At 39.4% G+C, this 20,226-nt stretch overlaps 1 protein-coding gene across 1 annotated transcript in view; it reads right to left on the bottom strand.

Moving 5' to 3' along the window:
• Window positions 1-20,226, bottom strand: part of MAP3K1 (mitogen-activated protein kinase kinase kinase 1) — a 98,311-nt gene that overhangs the window by 1,519 nt on the left and 76,566 nt on the right. Inside the window, exons 10-19 of the mRNA XM_024201915.2 lie at window positions 19,206-19,496; window positions 18,601-18,722; window positions 15,465-15,556; window positions 14,976-15,165; window positions 13,355-14,615; window positions 11,585-11,737; window positions 6,921-7,083; window positions 3,719-3,850; window positions 1,451-1,593; window positions 806-937 (exon numbers count right to left, since the gene is read on the bottom strand). Of these exons, the coding sequence (XP_024057683.1) occupies window positions 806-937; window positions 1,451-1,593; window positions 3,719-3,850; window positions 6,921-7,083; window positions 11,585-11,737; window positions 13,355-14,615; window positions 14,976-15,165; window positions 15,465-15,556; window positions 18,601-18,722; window positions 19,206-19,496 (2,679 nt within the window). The remainder of the gene's footprint in view (window positions 1-805; window positions 938-1,450; window positions 1,594-3,718; window positions 3,851-6,920; window positions 7,084-11,584; window positions 11,738-13,354; window positions 14,616-14,975; window positions 15,166-15,464; window positions 15,557-18,600; window positions 18,723-19,205; window positions 19,497-20,226) is intronic.

Here is a 20,226-nt window from a genome sequence, read left to right as displayed (position 1 = left end):
TGATGTAGACCCATAGCTATCATTAACTAGACTGAGACCACCAACCAATTCATGTATGCCCTTGAACAACAGAGGTAATATTTGATTCTAATCAAACCCTGGTAAATTGTAATCTGTGCATGTTTACTGTTGTACTGGCTCGTATTTTATTCTTTCATTTATGCATGCTATTCAACTAGATTATTTCTATTAAGATTTTTAGAGGTTTTTTTGAAAATTGAATAAGAATTCTGATTAACAAAAAAACGTGGTCTAGAGAAAAGGGTTAATATCCTTTATCAATGCTCTGAGATTGCCAGTCCATCAAGAGGATGCCTATTTTATTCTAGTCCTCTGGGGCTGGAGCCCTGAATGCTAAATATCAATTTTTAGTTAAGGATATTCTTCCCCAAGTTATAAAATATTAATGTACCCAATTTTATAATTTGTACTACAGTGATATAACAAACAGGAAAATAGGAAACAAAGATGTATGTCAGTGACATCACACATCACTCCTGCTTTGCTCCCCTAACTTATGGGTGTATTCATATCTTAGTATAGTGCTCCTCTCTAGAGGCTATTCTTGGGGGTGAATAGTTTTTCAAAAAAAACCCCAGAGGAAATAATTTGTAGCTAGAATGTAACAGATTTACATTAGTGTAGTATTTGTAATAAAAAGCCTTATATAAAAAGGAAGCATTGTAATTATTATTATTCACCGTGTAACTTATTTCTTCCTAAAATCGACACTGTTGTACATGAAATCAAGCACTGAAGTGCCAACATTTGCTTAACTTATTTATAATACAACAAGGTATCTCACCTTAAATATCAAAGCAAGGTGATTGGAGTGCTTCTCAGCATTCCAAGGTGGTTTAGCACAAGCCATTTCTATAATAGCACAGCCAACGCTCCATACATCACAGCTCCTACCATATTGCTGGCCCCGCAGTACCTACAAAAGAAAGATACATCAGGGCTTAAGCTAATTAATTCCATGCCACTAACACTACACATGCATTATTCTATACACACAGAAGCCAAATCAAGTGCATTTTCATTATAATTTTGGGTTAAGTGAGTTAACAAGGGTGTAAATATTGACAAGTTTTATCTCTGTGTGAAGTACAATAACAACAATTAAAGGGCCTGGCCAAACAAAAAATTAGTGTCCTGTAATTAAGAATGCTCAGTGGCTATTTGCACGAAGGAACAATATGTCAAGATGTGGTCCATCTCAGAGTAACTGGAACAACCATCTGGTAAGGGAAAACACCAAGATAGCAACAAAACATGATATATTTACATAATTCCAATTTTTATGACAATGAAGTTATATGAAGCTCTGCTTCACTTATGGATACGGTTTCAAAGAGTTTTCTGTTACCATCTGGCTGAATTAATTATTTGCACAAAGCTCTACCACACATCCCGCCCCCCCCAAAATTTTTTCAAAGTGGCTTCTTACCTCTGGTGCCATAAATGCAATAGTTCCCAACAACTGTCCCTGAAACTCTCCAGCACCAGTTCCCTTTGACGCCAACCTGGCTGCAGCTCCAAAATCAGCAATTCTTAATCTATGACCTGTGCTGTCAATTAGCAAATTGGCACCTGTCAACAGCATAACAAAAACACTGCTAGTTGGCTCTCAGTCAAAATCACGATGAGATGCTTATCTGTATTAAAAAAGTACTAAGGGTCTGACAAACACATGAAAGCAAGGAGATGAGGAGCTAAGAACAGAATACTGCCCAGAACTGTCTAATAGTGGTTGATCTGTCTCCATTATGCTTAGATAACATTACACAGTGGCCTGAGAATATGTGAGATAAAAGATTTTGAGAAGCAGCATGAAACCTCAGAAGTGGGGCAAATGTAAGAGTAGGAAGCAGAGTACAGCCCTGGAAGATGGTGGTGACTAGAACTTAGTGAAGGCCTTATACAGCTACAGTAACTCCTCACTTAACATTGTAGTTATGTTCCTGAAAAATGCTACTTTATGCTAAATGATGTTAAGTGAATTCAATTTCCCAATAAGAATTAATGTAAATAGGGGGGGCTAGGTTCCAGGGAATTTTTTTTCACCAGACAAAAGACATTATATACATATACAATATAAGTTTTAAACAAACAGTTTAATATTGTACACAGCAATGAATGACTGTGAAGCTTGGTTGAGGTGGTGGAGTAAGAGGGTGGAATATTTCCCAGGGAGTGCCTTGCTACTAAATGATGAACTAGCACTTGGCTGAGCCCTCAAGGGTTAATACGCTGTTGTTAATGTAGCCTCACACTCTACAAGGCAGCATGGACTGAGGCAGGAGGGAGCAAACACAATAGGTGCAGGGCAGTAGCTGCAAACACTTCCCTGCAAAAACTGAACATGATGATGATGATCCCACGCTATCCAGCTGGAGCGTACCACTCCCTCCTCCTGACAGCACATGCATGGCTGCACAGGTGCTGACTCTCCAAAGTGCTGGGAGATGCATGCATGAGTGAGAGAGAGAGAGAGAGAGAGAGAGATGTGCATTGCCCCTTTAAGCAGATCAGACAGGAAGCAACAGCTTCCAGCAAGTTCCCTCCTTTTTGTCCCTCTCCTCCCCTTTGTAGAGACGGGGTACAGAACGGGGGTGGGGTGCAGGAGCAGGGGGACATCCTGATATCAGCACCTCTCTCCCCCACCCTCCCACAGCAAGCAGGAAGCTCTGGGGAGCAACTCCAAGGTAGAGGGCAGGGCAGGAGCAGCACAGCAGTAGGGGGCAGCTGCCGAGCCACATACCTTACAGGGAATTTAGGGGAGCTGATGGGGGTCTGCCAGCCCCCCAGTTCTAATCCCCACAAGGAGGGGCTGCTCTTCCAGAGATTCCTGCAAACAGTGGACAAAGCAGGCAGCTGCCAAAGGACGTTATAAGGGAGCATTGTGCAACTTTAAACGAGCTTGTTCCCTAATAGATCAGCAGTGTAACAACGAAACAACGTTAAGCGGGACAACGTTAAGTGAGGAGTTACTATACTTATATAAGATCTCCTATAAACCTTACATCCTTTTATCTGAATGTAAGTGGCTCACATCCACTTGAAAATAATTCCAGAAAGAGGGGGCCAAAGAAAGCATTCCCTTGAAATTTGTTCTCATATCTTAAGTGTGAATATAAACTGCCATAAGTAAGCCTGAAATCAGAGACCGGGGTGTTCCTACTGGATCTTTACTGTACAGTTGTATCAACATTAGTTGTAAGCAAAATTCCATAGGTTTGGCGGTTTTCCTTATCATAAGGACCAAAAATTTAGATATTCGTCTGAATCCCTTACATCTACAAATTTAAGCGGAGACCAAGAGCTCAAATACGAAGATGCCCCGGGGCCAAATAAATATCTAGAAAACAAACTGGTGACCAATAATGAAAAATGGACAAAAGCTATCTGAACATTTCTGAACCTTCAAAAAGATTTGAGTTTGGTTTGATCTGCTTATGTTAGCTGAACCAATTTGCTCATCCCTAAATCAACCTTTTGCATCAGCAACTGTCTCCAATGTGTAAGGAGGTAAATGTCTCTAAGCACTATATGAATGTTTGGATGCAGTTTAGTAGCTTCAAGGTTCCTAAATACAACTAGGCAAATCAAGCATAGATCTCATCTCCAATAAGAGTGAGACACAGATAATAACTGCCCTCAAACAAAGCAGCTGTCTGAATTCTAATAATTAGACAACACAATCAAGAGTTCTTACCTTTGACATCCCTGTGGATAATCTGATTCTCATGGAGGTAAGAAAGGCCACGCAGCAGTTGTTCTGTGTAGTTAATAACAACTGATTCTTTGAAGGCTCCATATTTACTTAACAAATGAGCAACTGATCCCCCTGGAAGATAAATTGTTTATATTTTTTATCCAATATTTAGACTCATGATTAGCAGTAGGTAGCTTTGGCTGCCATAATTGGACTAATTTTTCCTATGATTTTATTGGACACTAGTGACTCAATTTTTCAAAAAGGTGTGCTGCACTGTATAAGCAAAGAAATCTACCATGAGCACAGCTGTGTAGTTTCCAACTGCAACTCAGCACACGTTTTAAAACTATTTGCCTTAAATATCCCTTTAAAAAGAAAAACTGAAAAAAGCCTTATAAAAGTTAGTGAGTTCTGTTGCTGATGGAAAGTAACCTACAGATATTAATTCAATTTACTGTACTAAGTTTCTCAAGAAGAGCAACAGTTTTAAAATATTGTTATTGTAAATGGCGATGTTAGAACATAAACAAGCCTCCTATTTAGTGTTCCTCAGTGGACCTTAATTTTCTCTTTTTCTTACCATTTATAGATCTGTATTTAAATATTTAATATGCAACAATTACATTTTTTTAATTTAACAGGAAAAACGCAAAAAAGCAATTTTTTCTCATTTTTGTTTTCTAAAGACAATATTTGCATGTCTCGTGTTCCTCTATCTACTCTTGATAACAACTACTCCTGGGGAAATTCTGTGCCACTGTGCATGTGCAGAATTCATGTGTCCCGCAGAATTTTATTTTTTTCTGCAGAAAATAGTCTGCCCCAGAAGTGTTGCAGTTCTACCTTTGGCCCACCAGAGGCCACTGTGGTGCCAGAACAGACAACAGCATGAATGCAGCAGGCTGTTCTGGTGCCACAACGGCCTGTGGTGGTCAAGAGGTAGAACTGCAGCACTTCTGGGGCAGAATGTATTTTCTGTGGGGAAAAATTCTCTGTGTGCGCAGTGGCAAAGAATTCCCCCCTTTCCCCCCCTTCTCGCCCCTCCCAAAAAATACTTGTTCCGTATTTCCCCCACCCACATCCTAAAAACTTCCAGGTTCACTCGAGGCTCCTTCCCTCTCCCTCAGCTCCTCCATTATCCCTGACACCCCCAAGCCTTTGCATTGCTTCTGATGGGTGCAGGAAATACAGTTGTGTATTGTAATTTAAATGAATTATTCAAAGTTCTGTATTAATATGCCTAATCCATTTGTCAAAAAAATTACCAGAATCTTTTTTTTTGGTCTGTATTGTTACAGATACACTTGCTGATAGATATTTTGAAATAAATTACCAAAATAATTTAAACTGGCATGATTATATTGTGTTATTTTAACAAAAAATATGCAGAATTTTAAAATATTGTGCGCAGAATTTTTAGGTGCAAAATTCCCCCAGGAGTATAATATTACCTGGACATCAGTAAAATGCGAGGACCATTCCTGACATTATCTATACCATAAAATCAAACTTTTTAGACTTGAGAGCTCTTCTTTTCTTGCATTTTTTTCCACTCTGCTGGTGTTTCAGGCAAGTGTTTTCTGCACCATTACATTCAATGATACCCACTTAAGGTTTGCATGTTAGATGGCTGATAATACTGAGTAGTCTACCAGGATACAGAATTGTTGGAGAAGATACAATGCTCTCTTTCATGGTCTCCTTATTTGTCATTAAAGATACCACTCCATAAGTGTTTGGATTTTGAATAACTACAAGACACGTTTCTACTGAACTGTACTGGTAAACCCCTATTTTAGAAAACTCACTTTAACCTAAACTGTCTTTGGGGACCTCTCCAGCCTGGTAGTGGGTTACTGTATTTTTCCTGATTGAAACATAGTTTTATAAAAATGTTGAGCATCCCAAGCAGCTCTAGCAAAGATTTTTTTAAAAAATAATTTGCTCTGAATTTGATACTACGCGGTAGAGAATAAAATATTTTAAAACTAAGGTCTGAATCCCCGGAGCACATAACTTCTCCCCAGTTTGAGCAGCTGAATAACAGATCTTTCCTTGATATAGCCACCTCATGATTTTTTGAGATGTGATGTGCAGTGTTTAAGGTTTAATATACCTTTTGTTGCATGCAATTTCCCAGTCTAATTTTTTTTTTGGAGGGTGGGGAGAGGGAGGAGAGAGTACATGGAGATTAAAAAAAGAAAATCTGAAACTATTCAGCCCACAGAACTTATAAGTCTCTTGAACTAACAACTGTGCTCTTAAACTGTGCACATGTGCTTGGCACATGTGCTGAAGTGCTCACCTATGAGCATCAAGAGAGTTTCTATTGCACATTCTTAGTATGACATTTTCAAATGTATATTTATTAAATCAGTGGTTCTCAAACTGTGAGTCAGGGCCCCAAAGTGGGTCACGACCCCATTTTAATGCGGTTGCCAGGGCTGGCGTTAGATTGCTGGGACACAGGGCTGAAGCCCAAGGGCTTCAGCTTTGGCCTCCCTACCCCGGGCAGGGGGGCTCAGACTCCCCCCCCACTCCTGGTCGGCAGGGCTCGGGTGAGCTCAGGCTTCGGTCCCCTCTCCTGGGGTCATGTAGTAAAATTTGTTGTTAGAAGAGGGTCACAGTGAAGTTTGAGAACCACTGTATTAAATCAAACCCACTCTTTCCCCTAAAACGAAAACAGAATAGTTGTGTCTCAGTAAGGACTACGTCACTACTAACTTACAAACTTCATCTGCTTTAGCCCCATTCATAAAGTGTGGGTAGAATTTTTTCACAGCAAGAAATCCCTCCCCACCTACACATGCACTCCTGTAATTCAGGAACAGGTGAAAGGATTTTTGCTCAAAGTTCCCAAATAAAATTCACCTTAAACATGGAAAAGTTCAGGTAAAAAAAAAGTGAGTATTTTGGAAAGATACCAGTACGATCACTTGAAGACACAAGAGTTATACAGTTTTGCAACCTAAAATACTGCTGGCTACTGGTGCCTACAACTATACTAATAAATGTGCAAAGTGCAGTCATTCATTAAAATATATGAGTGTGGAAAGACACAAATCGTAACACTCATTTAACACAGTGAAAACCCTGGAAAATGGAGAATTACTTTCTTCCTAGAAGAGGAACAGATGTGCATTTGCTTTTTATTCCAGAAGTTTGGTTACCCTTTTGCTATGTACAGAATGCTGTTTACCTGCCATCCATTCTATAAAGAGATTATAGTTGCTCTTCTCACATGTAGCACCCAACATTCGAATGATATTAGGATGGTTCAGATGATTCATCATCCTTATCTCTTCTCTCAGTGCTTCGACTACCTCTTCCTGTTCAGATGATGTGTTCCTGACATACGTCACCTATTTCACAAAAACATTTAAATTTTACCTTAGATAATAGTTTTGAATTTAATGTCATAGTTTCATAGAATCATAGAAGATTAGGGTTGGAAGAGACCTCAGGAGATCATCTATAGTCCAACCCCCTCCTCAAAGAAAGACCAACCCCAGGTAAATCATCCCAGCCAGGCCTTTGTCAAGCCGGCCTTAAAAACGTCTAAGGACGGAGATTCCACCACCTCCCTAGGTAACCCATTCCAGTGCTTCACCACCGTCCTAGTGAAATAATTTTTCCTAATATCCAACCTAGACCTCCCCACTACAGCTGAGCTCCATCCTCTTTGGAACCCCCCTTCAGGTAGCTGAAGGTTGCTATCAAATCCCTCCTCTCTTCTCTTCTGCAGACTAAAGGCCAATTCCCTCAGCCGCTCCCCATAAGTCATGTGCCTCGGCCCCCTAATCATTTTCGTTGCCCTCCGCTGGACTCTCTCCAATTTGTCCACATCCTTTCTGTAGTGGGGGGCCCAAAACTGTATGCAATACTCCAGATGTGGCCTCACCAGTGCCAAATAGTGGGGAATAATCACTTCCCTCGATCTGCTGGCAATGCTCCTACTAATGCAGCCCAATATGTGTTAACCTTCTTGGCAACAAGGGCACACTGTTGACTCATATCCAGCTTCTTGTCCACTGTAATCCCCAGGTCCTTTTCTGCAGAACTGACGCTTAGCTAGTTGGTCCCCAACCTGTAGCAGTGCATGGGATTCTTCTGTCCTCAGTGCAGGACTGTGTATTTGTCATAAGAACATAAGAACAGCCGTACTGGGTCAGACCAAAGGTCCATCTAGCCCAGTATCCTGTCTACCGACAGTGGCCAATGCCAGGTGCCCCAGAGGGAGTGAACCTAACAGGCAATGATCAAGTGATCTCTCTCCTGCCATCCATCTCCACCCTCTGACAAACAGAGTCTAGGGACACCATTCCTTACCCATCGTGGCTAATAGCCATTAATGGACTTAACTTCATTGTCCTTGTTGAACCTCATCAGATTTCTTTTGGCCCAATCCTCCCATTTATCTAGGTCACTCTGGATCCTATCCCTACCCTCCAGCATATCTACCTCTCTCTTCCCCCAGCTTAGTGTCATCCGCGAACTTGCTGAGGATGCAATCCATCCCATCATCCAGATCATTACTGAAGATGTTGAACAAAACCGGCCCCAGGACCGACCCCTTGATACCGTTTGCATTTCCTTAACTGTTAATTTGGTTTTGGCATCATAGATCCACCAGATTAATAGGTTTGCATGCCTCATTCTGTAGAGCCTCAAATATTGATTCCTTTCTGCTTCTACTCACTGTTCAGAACTCTGCAAGTTCTGTGTCTTAAATCTTTTGAGTCCCTTTTGCTGGCAAGATCTGTAGGGATGTAACTCCAAGGCTGCTTGCCGAAATCATTCTCCTGGTATCTTTGCACATTAAACTCATTTAAACTATTCTGACTATAAAAAGAAGCCCAGACTATTCCAAATTCTTGGGAATCACAAAGCAACATTACAGACCTTTAACTCACTCTGAGTGGACAGAACAAATGCTGCTACAGTAAAAAGAAAATAAAAAAAGACTCTCTCTCTACATTAACACAGCGAAAATTGAAAAACAGGGTTGGTGAGGGTCTGAGTCTACTTTTAGTTTGTAGATTCCTTTCAAAAACAGATAAAATTAGGGTGTCACTTATGGGCAGCACTTCCCTATCCAGCCAAGTTCAGGTGGGAAAATGCCAGGAGTTCTCCAAAAGCAGAACCCTTGTGATGGAGTAGTCATGCAGCATGCCTTGTGAATTCTCACCAATGTGGAGCAGTTAATAATAGTTGGGGCCACACCTCCCCAATGAATCGTAGGATTGCATTTGCCTTTTTCATGGTGGCTCAGTCATCATGTGATTCATTAATACAACCAAGTCTTTCTCCTCTGTTGTTTCAAACTGATGAGACCCCATCTTACAGCAGAGATTCTTGTTCATTAGTCCTGAAGGATCACATTTTCAAAGGCACCTAAAGATGCAGATAGGTGCTTTTGAAAATCACAGTGGTTGCCTGTCATTGATTTCAATGGGAGTTAGACACCTAAGCTACTTACGCACTTTCAAAAATCCCATTAGGCGCCTATCTGCATCTCTCGGTGCCTAAATACCTTTGAAAATTTGGCCCTAAGTGCATGACCTTGCACTTTGGATTATATTTCATCCCATTTCTATTACTCCAGTCCTTAAGGTCATCCAATCTTCCTATATCATATTCTGCTCATCCTCTGTGTTGATGCTTTCTAACTTTGTGAGCCAATGCCGAGGCAAAAAGAGGGGAATCTATAAGCAATTGGGAACGTGAAACACAATTTCAAGTACAATGCTTGGAGCTGTGGTTGTTGGACATAAAGTGTCTCAACAATTAACTGCTCTAAAGTGCTTGCTGGACTCCGGAGTCTCAGAATGTAAATGCTACAAAGTGAAGCACTGCAGAGTCCACAGCAAATTAAGTATCTTTATAAAAGAGGCATTGTAGTCTATTTGGTTGACCACTGGACTAGGATATTGGGAGAGACGGGTTTTAGCCTTGGCTCTGTCACTAACTGTGTGACCTTGTGCATGTCACTTGTGACATGGGTTTCAGAAGTGCTGAGCATTTCAGCTCCAATTGAAGTCATCTCTGCAGATTAGGCTTAAACTCTTTGTTAGTCTCTCCTCTTCTGTGAAATGGTACACGTAAAAACCATCTTTCCACATCAGTTTATTGTAAGGATTAATTAATGTTTGCAATGTGCCTTGCAGAAGACTATTCACATTTTCAGTATTAGTACTACTGACTGTGTCAGGAAAAGGGCAAGAGTCAGAGGGAATCATTTGGTTTTGATAGAATCTGGAAGTGGTCTAGATTTAGAAAGCGGGTTCTTTAAAGATATAAATCAAGAGAAACACCTACATAAACCTGAGTGGGGGGAGAAGGGAAACAAGATGAGAAAACCAGGAAGGACTTCCTGAATGGATTCTGAGTAATGAAAGGTTACTTACCAGTAACTGTTTAAATATATTGTGTCTGCAGATCAACAATGCAGGAGTCTTAGAACCCTTTCAAAGGAGTAAACTCTTGAGGACATATGTGAATGCTCCTTGAATCCACAACTCTGGAAGGGAGGGTATGAAAGCCCCCCATCTCCTCCTCCTTCTCTTTCTCCAATTCCAGAAACATCTTTTTAATCTCTGAAGAAGTAGGAAGAGGGAAGGCCTAAGGCTCTGAAGACTGTGCTGGTATTTAGGTCCTGACTACTGCAGTAAAGGTAACCTGCTATTTCAGATCCATGGAGAGGCCCTATTACCCTAGGACACTCTGGAATCAGAGTAGGCCACATGTGTTGGGACATGACTGAAATTGATCCTCGGTTCTCAATCCTTACTAGATTTGAAAGGACAGTATCTTGCAAGGAAATCTCCCTATGCCGTCGGTTCCTCTTTGTTCTCTAAGAGGAGTTGCACAGGAGTTGAAGGATTTAGAGCCCCTCACAGACCTGACATCCACTCAGAAGAGAGAGATCAGAGGACACTGGATCTGAAGAAATGAAAGTCCTTGAACCTGTATGTCTTAGATTATTCTCTTACTTAAGAGTCAGAGTTTATGGCTAAAAGGGATGACCAGATCATCTTGTTTGACCTTCCGTATATCACAGACCACTAAACACCACTTAGCCACCTTCATATCAAGCCCGACACCCAAACTTTAAAGTCTCGCAGACCTGAAACACCTTAAGCAGAAGATCTCTGCTGAGGTCTAGCAGCTCCTAAATCCTTCTCTATAAAGGAGCTCTTGCATTTGTGGCGCCTCTCTCATACAGACTGTCATCCAAGCATTTTCCATATTGAGGATGCTGGTCCAACCCAGATAACTCTGTGGGGTATAAGAATCACCTCTTAAACAACATCATCTTCTCCATAGCATATGAGTCCTTTGTGGGCAAAATCCTAACCGCTAGAGAAAGAATAGTTCAACAATTATACTAACAACTATCCAGTGAATACGGCCTGGACCGGGAGTCGAGATCTGGGTTTCATTCTCAATTCTGTCACTAAGTTGCTGAGTGAACTTGGTTGAGGCACAAAAGTATTTAAAGATCTACAGAAGAAAAGAGCTATATAAATTCAAACTATTACTTTTTCTTTTAGGTGAGGAAGAACCCATGTAAATATAACACTCACACCACACAGAGAAAGGGATGGGTTCTGTGATCACACCTGAAGATAGGGATGATTTGGAGAACTGGGCAACTTTTAATTTTCAGGATTCTAGAACAAAGCATCAGAAAGAGCAAGCAATGACTCAGAATACAGGGCATTGTGGATCTGCAGAGAACGCTGTGAAGGGCAAACATTATTACAAACTGCTCCAAGTAAATACATCTTTATTCAATTTCTTTCCCTCTGTTTATTCAGTCATTAAACTTCTAGAAAATACTCACTGAAGTAGAGCATATACCTGTTTCACCGCCATTAACGTCCCAGTTCCTACATCTTGAGCTTGATAACAGGATGAAAATGCTCCAAGGCCTATTTGCTGACCTTTGAGCCATTCCGCATCTTCTCTGTAATGGTGTTTTGCTTTGGTATGTCCAGGCAGTGTTTCCGGTGTCTGCAAATTGAATTAAGAATTAAGATTAACTAGCTAAAATCTTTAAGTGCCTATATGAAAACTACGACTTTTAAAGTTAATTAGGGACAACAGTCTGATCCTCTGTCAATCAATGCATTTTCCTAAATCACCCTTAAGCTTGAGATCACTAAACCAGACAGCATGGGATTACTAATGCCAAACATGGGAATGGCCCTTGTTTAGGAATAGAATCTCTCCACTACAAAGAGAAAACATATTCTTTAGTATTCAGAAAACTAGTCAGCTTATACAGAGATGGTAGCTGACTATAACACTACAAATTGCAAGAACCCACTTCCAGTAAGTGTCTTTTTGAAAAGTAAATTAAACTATCTATTTTTAAATGTTAATTTGTTTTCAAACCAATTCTGTGTTTAATAAAATGCATCTTAAATTTAGACACAAGCTGAGAGAAAGGGCCTGAAATACTCAAATTCATACACTACTCTTCCCTCATTATTATTATATAGCACTTAGAAGCCCCATTTGAGATTGGATGCCATTATGCGAGGTGCCATAGCAACACATAGTAAGAGTCCCTGCCCCAAAGACCTTACAATCTAAACATACAAGACAGAGTAGGAGGGAAAACAGGGGCACAGAAAGTGGAAGTGATCTTTCCCTCTATATTTTATCTCAATTTGACCTCATCTGCTCTCAAAGTTTCAATTAACTTGATGAGACCTAAATCTACCTCTCTACCCTAACCTCTGCTCATTTTGTATTTCTGACATCTTATATTGGATGTGTCACCAACTCCCATTCAACATGGCAAAAACTGAAGTGTGTATTCTTTTCCTCACAACCTCCCAACCCTTTTGTCCCCCCCAACAATTCAACTATCCTTTCCACTATGGCTTCCAAACTGTGTAAAACGCCTCTTTTCCCTTCCATAAATAGGCTCTCATCAAATCACACCAGCTCTTCCTCTAAAAGATCTATAAAAATATGCTTTTCCCCTCCATTCCTGTTTCTAAAGCTCTTATCTATTGCTTGAGTAATGAATGTATTCTTCTCTATTCTGGCCTCCGTGTATCTCACCTAGCTCCTCTCCCCACATATACTGCTGTTAAAATTCTTTTTCACTCCTGCTGCCTGCTTGTGTCACTGAGTTCCCCCCCTCAACTTCTGCATCAAGTTCAACCTCATTGTCAAACACCTGGCACAACTCTGTTCCTCCTTAAATCCAAGTTCTCACTTCTGCTTACTCCACCTTTCTTTCCCTTTGTTCTCCTCTAATTGCTTTGTACCCTTCTCCCATTCTTGTCTTCAAACTTTCTTCTGTCACCTCATGCCTGGAAATCTCCTTGGTGCAGCAGATTGTGTCTTTCCTCCAAAAAATATTATCAAAGCATTTCAACAATGACCTCCACAAGATTCTATCAGTACTTCAAACTCACACTGGCAGCTGCTTGTCTGTATCTGTATTTGATTCGAATTCCTAGGAACTGTGTCCTCCTTATGTCTGTGCACTGTTGAGAACACACTACATGTTCATTAAATAATGGCAGTGAACTGAAACATGGCCTTATTACAGAACTAAAAAACAACCCCCCTCCTCCCCCCAAAAACCCCACCCAACCACAGTATACTCACATCCTGCTGAATAATTATGATATCTTCCCCATTTTCAACCTGTAGTTGGGGAACTATTGGTAGGGCATCTTGAGACGCTGACATTGCCATGGCAATAGCTAAAGCCTCCTCTTCTTCGGCTTCCATCTTTTCCTTGCATTTTTGATTATGATTTACATCATCTTTGTAAGTGTCATCGTTTTCCACCCGTTCAGGAGAAAGAACTGCAACTTCCGACTTGAATGTAACCGTGCCATCGCTTGTAGGCATAGAGGCCTCAAGTAAGTCCTCAATACTGGAATTGAGCTCTGCATTGACATCCAGTTGAGTACTCTTCTCCTCTACTGGTGTGAACACGGTCTCTTCACTTGGTATAACTGCATTACTACAACTGCTACTGCTGTCACACTGTAAAATATCATTCAGATCAAGTGTCATATTGGTTTTTGAGGCTTCACCTGGAGTAGGTCGAGATGGCTTTGGCCTGTGTATATGACTGGATGGCATAGCTCTGGCCTGGGTAAAAACTGGGGAAAGTTTCTCTGGTTCTTTATTTTCAGAACAGTTTCTTTCAATGTGTAGAGAAAGTTTCCGTTGTGTTTGAGGAGAAGTTGAAGGTATTTTGCAGGGAATGAATCCCTGAGGTCTGACTTTAGACATATCTGTTACAGGGCCAACTGGTACAGACGGGGTTGAGGGAGAGGGCAGTATTGGGAATAATGACTGGGAATGACTGGATGAGGGAGAAAAGTTCAAACACTGACTATGGGGTCTGCCTTTTGTTTGAATGGCTGGCTTTGGTTGCTCAGTGGTTACTGATGAAACAGGAAGTCCTAAAGAAATGCCAGCCAGTGTCTCAGAAATGTCTTCTGGACCGGCACTCAATTTTTTATCACCCAATCCTCTTCCACTTTTCCCTGATAACTGGACAGTATTGTTAGGAGTATTACTTTGTGTTGTTTCTGGAGAGTTATCTGGGGCAGATAGCTGCATAAAGTCATCACATCTGCATTCCACAGAATGCACCTCTTCCATGCCTAGCTGGATGGCTTCTGCAATCTCCATTTCATCTGCTATTGCCAACAATCGTCGACGCATCCTTGTGTAATGAGTTGAGCTTGTCACACTCAACATTTCTAATAGTTTTACGAACACATGGGGTACTCTTGCAACCATTCTTGCAGCACTCAAAAATACCCTCCGGGACAATTTACCCACCATTGAGTGGGAATTATCAATTGACTGCAAGGCAAAATTCAAGAGGGACAGCAGCTTCTTATACCTAAAAATAAATAAATAAATAATATTATATATGTGTGTGTGTGCACGTATTTTTATATATATTATAAAATATAAATAATACTGTTAAAGCTCATATGTACTAATTACTATTCTAGAAGCAATCTACGCAATACATATCAACAATAGATCAGTACATTGACAGCTAATATATTAATTATCGTATGAGTGTTTAAGTATATGTTTTCAGTAGGAAAGGCAAATTTTCAAAGCTGGCAACTAGCTGTCTAAATTGTGCATCCAAAAGTCAACCCTTTGCCTCGGATAACTTAGGCAGCCATTTTTGAAGACCTGGCCAACAATTCAGTTACAGAGAAGAAGAAATGAAATAGTTAAGAAATACCTGTCTACTACAGTGTCAGCCTGTAAAACATCCCCACTGACAATGTGAGGATAAAATTCACCAGGAAATTCCAATAAAAGTCTGTCTATAAGACAAAGACGTCCAAGTAGGGCTTGCCAGTTGTTCGATTCAGTCTGGGTTCCAAGAATACAATTTAAGATGTAATCAACACCACCAATACCAATGGACCCTATGAAAAAATAGTTTATAAGATCAGAGTTAAACCTATGCCCAACCAAGAGTCTATGAAATTCTGATAGATCAAATCCTAGCTTATTGAAAGGTAAAGACAGCATGGTTATAAAGTACATAGAAACAGAACTTTTTTGTCAGAAAATTGAATAAAAAGTAGAAAATTCTCAAAGCAACACAGTTCCCTTTACAATACTGACTTTTGATACATTCTTCAATATAGTTAAAATGATTCATGATATTTGCTTACAGACAAAACGTGACGATAATTGCATATGTATAATAAAGCGGTTTTACCAGATTTAAGTATTTCTCTACCAACTGCCAACTCTCCTGCTTGGCCTTTACACATCTCCAACAGCGTTGAAACTGAAAGTTGGCTTGTGCGGCTATGGGAAATGAAAACCAAAAGTAAATCCCACATCTTATATTTTTAATTAACAACATTTTCACCATTAACATTTCTGGAATTGATATATCAATAGACTGGAGATTGTTTGATTTTCTTCATTAATGAGTTATGATGAACAAATTATTCTGACTGATTTCACATCATTTTCTCCCTTTATATCTTAAAAATGTTTTGGCATTGTTCACCTAGAATCATGCACTGCCTAAAAATCTACTGTAAAAATCTAATACACCCATTCTCTTGCCTACATCATTAAAATATAACAGTTTCTGAATTTTTATGTCTTCTGGAGAGAATCCTTTTAGTATAGAAAAAACCATCTGATGATACAACCTCGCCCACCTACATGAGTGGCCAAATCTTGGAATACAACACTACTCTGTTTAAAAAAAAAAAAAAAGTAAATGAATGCTTATTTCACCTGATGTCATTCCTTTACATTTTTCAGATCAACACTTACTTTGTAACTGGACCAATAAAAGATTACAATTCCAAAAGACATCTCTATTAATATGCAATTATAAGTGCCATATACTAATAACATAATGAAGCAGATATGTATGGTGTTTTGTCACAATGGCCAATCGTGTGTGTGTGTGTGTGTGTGTGTGTGTAAATACCTATGGCTTGATATTATAGAATCATAGGACTGGAAGGGACCTTGAGAGGTCATTATGGAACTTTTACTTTCTAGTATATACAAAGGTGGAGAATTGAGCCTGAACCATTATATCAGTATGTGTTATTTTTAGGGCCGTTGATTAATCGCAGTTAACTCAAAAAAATTAACTGTGGTTAAAAAAATTAATCAATAGAATACCAATTGAAATTTATTAAATATTTGGGATGTTTTTCTACATTTTTCAAATATATTGATTTCTATTACAACACAGAATACAAAGTGTACAGTGCTCACTTTATATTATTTTTGATAATTTTTACAGTGCAAATATGTGTAATCAAAAGAAACAGTATTTTTCAATTCACCTCATACAAGTACTGTAGTGCAATCTTGATCGTGAAAGTGTAACTTACAAATGTAGATTTTTGTTACATAACTGCACTCAAAAACAAAACAATGTAAAACTTCAGACCCTACACGTCCACTCGGTCCTACTTCTTGTTCAGCCAATTTCTCAGACAAACAAGTTTGTTTACATCCACAGGAGATACTGCTGCCCGCTTCTTATTTACAATGTCACCTGAAAGTGAGAACAGGTGTTCGCATGGCACTTTTGTAGCTGGCGTTGCAAGATATTTACGAGCCAGATATGCTAAACATTCGTATGCCCCTTCATGGTTCAGCCACCATACCGGAGGACATGCTTCCATGCTGATGTTTGTTAAAAAAATAGTGCGTTAATTAAATCTGTGACCTAACTCCTTGGGGGAGAACTGTATGTCCCCTGCTCTGTTTTACCCATATTCTGCCATATATTTCATGTTATAGCAGTCTCGGATGATGACCCAGCACATGTTTGTTTTACGAACACTGTACTGTCACTGCAGATTTGACAAAATGCAAAGAAGCTATCAATATGAAATTTCTAACAATAGCTACAGCACTCAACCCAAGATTTAAGAATCTGAAGTGCCGTCCAAAATCTGAAAGGGACGAGGAGTGGAGCATGCTTTCAGAAGTCTTAAAAGAGCAACACTCAGATGCGGAAACTACAGAACCCGAACCACCAAAAAAGAAAACCAGCCTTCTGCTGGTGGCATCTGACTCAGATGATGAAAATGAACATGCATCGGTCCACTCTGCTTTGAATTGTTTTCGAGCAGAACCTGTCATCAGTATGGACGCATATCCTCTGGAATGGTGGTTGAAGCATGAAGGGACATGAGAATATTTAGCACATCTGGCACATAAATATCTTGCGACGCTGGTTACAACAGTCCCATGCCTACGCCTGTTCTCACTTTCAGGTGACATTGTAAACAAGAAGCGGGCAGCATTATCTCTTGCAAATGTAACCAAAATTTGTTTGTCTGAGCAATTGGCTGAAGTAGGACTGAGTGGACTTGAAGGCTCTAAAGTTTTACATTGTTCTATTTTTGAATTCAAATTTTTTTTGGTACATAATTCAACATTTCTAAGTTCAACTTTCATGATAAAGAGATTGCATTACAGTACTTATATTAGGTGAACTGAAAATACTATTTTTCTTTTTTTACAGTACAAATATTTGTAATAAAAAATAAATATAAAGTGAGCACTGTACACTTTGTATTCTGTGTTGTAACTGAAATCAATATATTTGAAAATGTAGAAAAAAATCCAAAAATATATAAATAAATTGTATTCTATTATTAACAGTGCGATTAATCGTGCATTTAATTTTTAATCATGCAATTATCGTAATTAATTTTTTTAATCGCTTGACAGCCCTAGTTATTTTGTATTACAGCAAGAATCAGTTCCCAACTTTACTATCCACTGTACAAACAAATAAAACAGTCCATGCTCCAGAGGCCACAATCTAGAATTATTACAATACTGAGTCCTGAAAGAATGGTATATAGTACTACAGAGGAGTAAACAGAGAGGAATAATACTAGAGGAATATTAAGAACCAGACTAATAAAAGAGACTCAATGGGAATACCAAGCACTAGGTCAGGGCAATACAAGATAACCAAGAGTATAAAGAAGGATGGTGAGAACATACACCCAAAATTTCAAGTCAACATTTGTTGAGAAAGAAAAGATAGGCCCCATAAAGTCAATAAAAAGAACGCTGCATTCACTAAGTATTGCACATACTGAAAAAATATTATGAGGTGCCTCCAAAACACACCTAGAACTGTGTCACGGTAATTTGAATACTACAAAATAATTTCTCCAAAGACTTCCAGAACCTATACAACATATATTTATAGCCCTACTTGTGATCCACACCTCTTAATCTATAGCCACCAAGAGTCTGCATACTCTCTGCTTCTACATGAAATAAAAGTTCTGAATGTAGTTTTAAAAGATTATAGAAAACTTGAAGACCTATTGAACCAACCACCATACCTGTTGGCATCTGCACATTTAACTAATATAGTCTCTACAACTGGCTTGAGAAGTCGCTGTAGTTTTGTCCTTTCTGCCAAACTATGACAAGGAGTATAAACCAGCATGGCTCTTAATGTTTTCTAAGAAAGGGAAAAAAAGAAATATGAAGTCAGGTCAACTACACTTCAGCTTATTATAAAAACATTTATAAGTAGGTTTATATAACGCACATGAAACAGAGTGCTTATTAGTGTGACAAAGGGTTAATACCTTACTATCGTATATACTTAGTGTTAGAATTACTCAATCTGAAATCTGGTTGTATGAACATTGTAAGTATGATCAACACTCTAGCTCACTGTACCAGGCATCTGAATATATTTGGCCAGATCCTCAGCTGGTGAAGTCAGTGAAGCCAGGCCAATTTACATCTGCTGAAGATCTCATCTATTCCCTTCTCAGACAATGCTTAAGAGCTAAATAGGGTCTGACTTTCAGCTGTGATGAGCACTCACAATTCCCACTTACTTTTCTGGGAGTTGAGTGTGCCAATTAGTTCTAAAAATCAGTCTCCAAGCTACTTCACAAAAATATTAAAATATGGTAAGTAAACAACTACTTACTAAAGCAGCAACATACACTTTGTAGACAGGGTCAGCACAGACCATGGACAGCACACTGCAGCAGGATTCCACTACAACATCTCCTGAGATACCGGTCTGAGATGATCCACTAGCTGCTCCCAGAGCTCCAGCACTTGTGTTGTTTCCATTGCTGCTTCCAGAATTTCCAGTGCTTTCACCATTAGCCAGTAATAGAGCACCACTAACATCATGGGAAAGACGTCTAAGTGCCATCTCCCGTATATTCCAGTTTCGAGAAAACAAGCAGCCAACTAACTCCATTCCAAATACCTAATAAAAGTAAACATATTCCATTTGATTTGGTTGCAAAACATAACGTTTCAAGCTTAAGTATTTAAGTACAGTATTTCAGGAAATGTCAAAAAAGGTTTAAAGGGAAAATCTTGTCTTAATCTTTTATGACAGAAAATATACCAGCAGTATCAGTTTTAAATATGCAGCCTGTCATATAAAATGAAATACTATGAATGGTAATGCATAGATCCTTCAAAGACTTAGCTATATTTTTGAAAATAATTATCTTCCTCCATTACATTTTTTTAAAATTCATTATAATTCTGAAGCCAATTACAAACCGCTAGTGAGCTTTACAGGGAGTAGTTCCCTTTGCTTCCTTCCTGTATTAAGTGGGAAAATCCTTTCCGCATGAAAAGTCAGATTGGTAGTTCTGCTGACAAAGACCCTCTATCCACAGAATAGGTACAGACAGGGGGGACACTGGTAGTTTCCACACACAGCCTTCCTAAAGTTATCCATGTTCAGCTAGTCCCCTCTTTAGAGGTAAGAGAGTAGTTCATCTTCCATGGCATTCAGTACTTGGCATCTCAGTTATGGCTACCAACAAGAGTGTCTATTAGTGCTAATTATGTTTGTGATGTGACACCTGTCCACTAGGAATTAGGACCAAAAACACCAACTCTTTTTCACTGAAGAGGGTTGTGATATTCTCCAACCTGAAAAATCCCAAAGGAAAAAACAAGTTTGGGGGTGGAAAAAGTTT

Source organism: Terrapene carolina, unplaced genomic scaffold (assembly GCF_002925995.2).
Source record: "Terrapene carolina triunguis isolate 2854851 unplaced genomic scaffold, T_m_triunguis-2.0 Scaffold69, whole genome shotgun sequence".
Classification (NCBI taxonomy): Eukaryota; Metazoa; Chordata; order Testudines; family Emydidae; genus Terrapene; species Terrapene triunguis.
The sequence above is the reverse complement of the archived record's forward strand: the minus strand, read 5'-3'. Positions and strand labels throughout refer to the sequence as shown.